Raw genomic sequence first — 5,079 nt, 5'->3', positions numbered from 1 at the left:
ACCCAGGACAATGGTATTTTTCTAGTTACAAGGCAATATTGCTTAGGTCTTATCAAAATTCAGTGTAATTCAGAGGGCACTTATCCCTGCTTCTATGACCCAAAAGAAGGGCAGCATAACAGGAGACAGAAACAGAACTCACTATTACATGACAAGCCTCCCTACTCTATACAAGTCATATCTAGTTTAATTTCTGTAGTTTAACCTTTAAGCAAGGTTTACTTTCCTAAGTAGTCCTATTTTATGCATCTTAAAAATACTTTACCTTTAGATTATATTTGTGTGCATAATCCAAAATAACAGGCACTAAATCATCAGTTGGTTCTCCGTTTTCATCAGCCATACCTGGTGGGTACCATGAAAGCACTATTACACCTGAAAATACAAAACTTCAGTTTTAAATCATGTTGTTTAAGATACAACATGTACATTATAACATTGTCATTGGTTATAATTATTGTTTGATGTGAAATCTACATAATACAAATGAGAATTTCATATTTTTAACAAATATGAGATTTCAATAGTGTCAGAGTGGATTTTAACTTCTCTTATTGTTTAAAAAACAACAAAACAAAGAGTGGCAAGATCACCTGTCAAGACAACAGAACTGTACTCAGTGTCCCAAACCTAACACTTAGAGCCATTCCCTTCCACTTTTCAACACAGCATCCTAACCTCCAGGTTGTATGAAGAGGAGAAAAATGCTCCCAACTAAGTTGTTATAGCTACGCCATGTTACAGCCAGAAAATACCAACATATAGGGTTACAAAACACTCAAGAGATGAAGAATGTGATAAAAGAGTCTTATTTTATGAAACTTTATTCCCCACTGTATTTCTGCATTGTACCTCTGGCTCTACTACAAAACAACCATTTCATACTAGAAACAGTGACTAATCCCATAGCTTTCCTTCTTGTTAAAAGCACTTATTAGGGTGTAAATCCACTCTTCCAACCCTGTGAAATTAGTTTTTAAGTTCATTACCTAAAAAAAATGCTTGAGTAACTATCTATAATTTAAGGATGTTACTATTCCTGTCAAAGAAGAACAAAACAAATACAATGTCACTATACTGTAATTCTTCCTCTCCACGAAAGCAAAAGAACACACACTTCTTCAGAAAGGCTAAATCCCTTGCTTCTAAAATAAAATGCTGCCAGATAAATAAGTTAGAACTTTTAGCTGCGTGGCTGTAAATAATATCAGGAAGTAGGTAAGACAGAAAGAAATACATTAAATACTATTTTAAATATGTGGAAGAATAAGTCAATGTGATTCTTTTTAACTAGCGAAAGACTTAAGTACACAAATCAGGTGACTGAGATAGCAAAATATATACTCTAAATTCCATCTATTTTACCAACATTACAAAATTTCTTTCTAACAATTTCCAAACAAGTACAAAATTATGAAAGCATAAATCAGCATGAATACACAATCATCTAACATCAAAACCAGAAATCTGAGGTCACTATACATAGGAGAAAACAGTTCAACTACTCTCAGCATATTCTCTCCACATTTTATCAAAACCAGAATTTTAAATAATAGACTAACTGCTCAAGAACAAGAAACATGCAGTATTTTACCACCTATCTTTCGCCGAGTTAGATGTAAAGTAGAACAGTAACAACAAACTCAGGTTACACTCAGGGTACCTTGAATACAACATCTGTCAAGACCCTCTGCTATACCTTTAGGAAACAGGAAAAGTTCAGGAGACAGAATTGTTCATCAAGGAACATAAATTCACATTTGCTTTAGTGCTGCCCCAGAAAATGCCACTTAATATTTTCTTTCCTGTGGTTAAAAAATAGTTATGTACCACCTGAGGAAACTAAAAAAAGATGGACTCAATGCCAAAAATAATAAACATGTTTTAAATCAGAGTAGAGTCACCTAAGACAAATTAATGACTTCAGACTGGATTACCACAAAAACTGGCTGGTGTAAGAGAATAAATTACACTATGCAATCTGAGGAATAAAATCTACTGTATTAATCCATTAAAAAATAGAAAACTAATAAATAAGGAAAGAATAGTAAAATATAAGAATACAAGGAAGCACTTCATGAGACTCCTGCTGCTCGAATCTCTTATATGCCTTTGATCGTTACACAATATTGGCTGAAAGAACCACTTACATTTTTCTCCTTTTGTGAGATCCTTGATAAAGCCTCAAGAAAAAGTTAGATGAAAAATTAACTCACCATGTAAAATGTAGTCACAGATTAGGCATTGGCTGAGATTCAAAAAGAAGGAACTGCAAATAGTTAACCTCACAGTACACAAAAATGAACCAAGTGTAACTCTTACTTAAAAAAAAAAAAAAAAAAAAAAAAAAAAAAAAAAAAAGCATTGTGAGACGTAACAACCTGAGGAAAAGTTGATGATTAATGTTGGTCATATATATACTTAAATCCACAAGTCAGAATAACAGCAGAAAAAAAAAATCACTTTTGACAAAGACAAGTAATATGTTACGAAGAGTATGTCACAGAAGGCATGAACTACTCTTTCACATTGCTGAGTTTTAAACGGAAAACTAACCTAAGCTACTGAAAAAGCTTCTTTTGCAAAGCATTTTCCCTAGTATTTGGCACCTTTTCCACCAGCAGTTCAGCTTTATTAGATATCTGTATTAAAAGGATGAGAAGCTTCATAGATTCTTCTGAAGCTACAAGCGCCCTCTCCACTTTCATCATATATCATGCATTATTTTGCTTTAGATAAGATTAAGAAAGTGCTTATTGGCAACTAATACCAGAGATTTCTCTGCAACAGTCTTCCCACAGTTGCTGGTGTTCCTGTTAATGTTACTATATTACTGAAAAGGATGAGAAATTTCCTACATTTGTATTAATCTGTATACAAAATACAGGCTAGGTTAAAAAACAGGCTAGGTTAAATAACCAAGAAGTAAACATTACACAAGTAAACACTACTAATGGGAATATAACATTTAAATCAAACCCTGACTGCATAATCAAAGTGGTTCAATTCAAGGTGATTAGCACTCTAAATAAAGCTATGAGCTCTGGTCATGTTGCTCCAACCACATTTACAGAAGCTGTTCAAAGTTTAATAGTAACCTATATGACTCCTTATTTTATTCAAGGTGATTAGTACTCTAAATAAAGCTATGAGCTCTGGTCGTATTGCTCCAACCACATTTACAGAAGCTGTTCAAAGTTTAATAGTAACCTATATGACTCCTTATTTTAAAGAACATAAAAATGACGATAAAGCCCAACAACAAAGAATGACACCTAAGAAATATTGAATATTCTTATAAATATAGCCCATCTTATTTAAAGGGAATAACAATTCGTGTTGGAAAAAAATATACTTTTAGACTAAGAAATGAACTACAATTAGCTACACTGAAATTACTGTACCTGAGTTCAAGAAGGTTTGGATTAGACATTTGCATAGATAGTAAGAACACCTGTAAAGACTGTATAAAATTCAAATTGTATAAAAGCTGTAATCCTACATGTTCTTTGATACATGAACTAATACACAATTGTTATTGCACACAAAAATTCAGAAAAACAAAGCTCGTATTTGAACATACTGCTCCATAACCATCTTAACAGGATTTACTGAAACCTGCTTTTAAAACTGAAGTATTAATTTAAAAAAATAATATACACAGACAATATATTCTAACAACATTTTCTGTATTTTCTAAAGAAATGCAATCAGTGCTTAACAATAAGTCATGAAACGTGCACCTAAAGGATTACAAGTGCAGTTCTTCCACTTCTATGCTGTTACATTCATCAGACACAGCTCTGAAGATGTAGGTTTCAGCTGGGAGTTAAAACTCAGAAATACAAAGACATTTACTAGTTTCAGCCTAATTTCCAGAATTACATAGAAAAATGGAAGAATGGGTCAGTTGTGTTCATTCATATATTTAAGGCTGGATAAATGAACAACATGCTTAAATTTTAACATTCATTACCAGTTGAAGCTGCACGCATTTGTTTCATGTGGGCTTCTATGACAGAAGGGTCTTTGGAACTGTAAGATCCAAGTTCAGGATAAAAATTGGCCCCAATGTCCTCAGGAGGATTATGTCTTCCTTTTGGATAATTGTTTGCAATTTTGGGATCCCAATGTGGCAACAATGGATGGTTCCAGTGAATGTATTTACCATCAAACTGTGGATTGCCAAACCAACTATAGTAGAATATGTGAAAGTTATAATTAGGAAATGCCAACTCTTCTTCCACCTTGCTTACAGGAGGCATAGATGCTTTCATAGTATTGACTGCGATACTATGCAAATTATTGACACGCGTCACAGTATCTCCTTGAACCCTATTTAGTGAATTCTGTTTATTGTCTAAGTGCACTGTCCGTTGTTGAAGCTCAGGCAACAAACCAAGTCCAAATGGATCCCCAAAGCCAGCTCTGTCAGGTCTTAGTGTCTTCAAAGCCATCATTATAGAGCAAATAAACAAAATAAAAAGCAACAAAATGATGCATGTTCTTCTGCGAAATCTTGCCATGATGTCATAGTTCAGAATCCAAACAGAGGGATTTTGGCCGCAACTGATCAAAAGACAAATATTTTAAAGTCAGATTTCTTATTACCTAATTCAACAGTATGAAACGCTTCATAAAGTTTCTACATAACAGAAATAATGTAGAGAAAAATGTGATGCATACACCAACTGCATAACTAACAGCCCAGGGTAAGGCAATGGGGGACAAAAAAACATTTCTGCATTTGAGAATATATGTCAGGTTCTGAGGTTCTACCCCCAAAGACTCACATATTTTATAAAACACCTTCCTTTTGAACTTTTTTGTTTTCCTAACCCAAACAAATTCCATGAAACGGAAATTCTGATTACGTTATTTCAGAACTGTCATGTTTTGACAAGTCTGATAGAAACAGCACAGAAAACAGAAGGTAAAAAGCAGAAGCCATGAAAGAAGAAAAACGTAGCAGAACAAGAGTTAAATGACAAAATAGGATATGACAGAAGTACAGCTTATGTTCAGAATACAGATTTCATTTGCTAACCTATTGACTGGCTTTGGACCAACCACTTCGTA

General features: G+C 33.7%; 1 protein-coding gene across 1 annotated transcript in view; it reads right to left on the bottom strand.

Annotated features, from left to right (window-relative positions):
- The window catches only part of MANEA (mannosidase, endo-alpha), an 8,582-nt gene extending 4,041 nt beyond the window's left edge, over nucleotides 1-4,541 (bottom strand). The window contains exons 1-2 of the mRNA XM_010024458.1: nucleotides 3,977-4,541; nucleotides 266-375 (exon numbers count right to left, since the gene is read on the bottom strand). Coding sequence (XP_010022760.1) covers nucleotides 266-375; nucleotides 3,977-4,526 — 660 coding nt within the window. The 5' untranslated portion in view covers nucleotides 4,527-4,541. The remainder of the gene's footprint in view (nucleotides 1-265; nucleotides 376-3,976) is intronic.
- Between the last annotated feature and the right edge of the window lie 538 nt (nucleotides 4,542-5,079).

The sequence above is a fragment of the Nestor notabilis genome, unplaced genomic scaffold (genome assembly GCF_000696875.1).
Source record: "Nestor notabilis isolate BGI_N333 unplaced genomic scaffold, ASM69687v1 scaffold8891, whole genome shotgun sequence".
Lineage (NCBI taxonomy): Eukaryota > Metazoa > Chordata > Aves > Psittaciformes > Psittacidae > Nestor > Nestor notabilis.
Note: the sequence above shows the minus strand (reverse complement) of the source record. Positions and strands in the feature narration are given on the sequence as shown.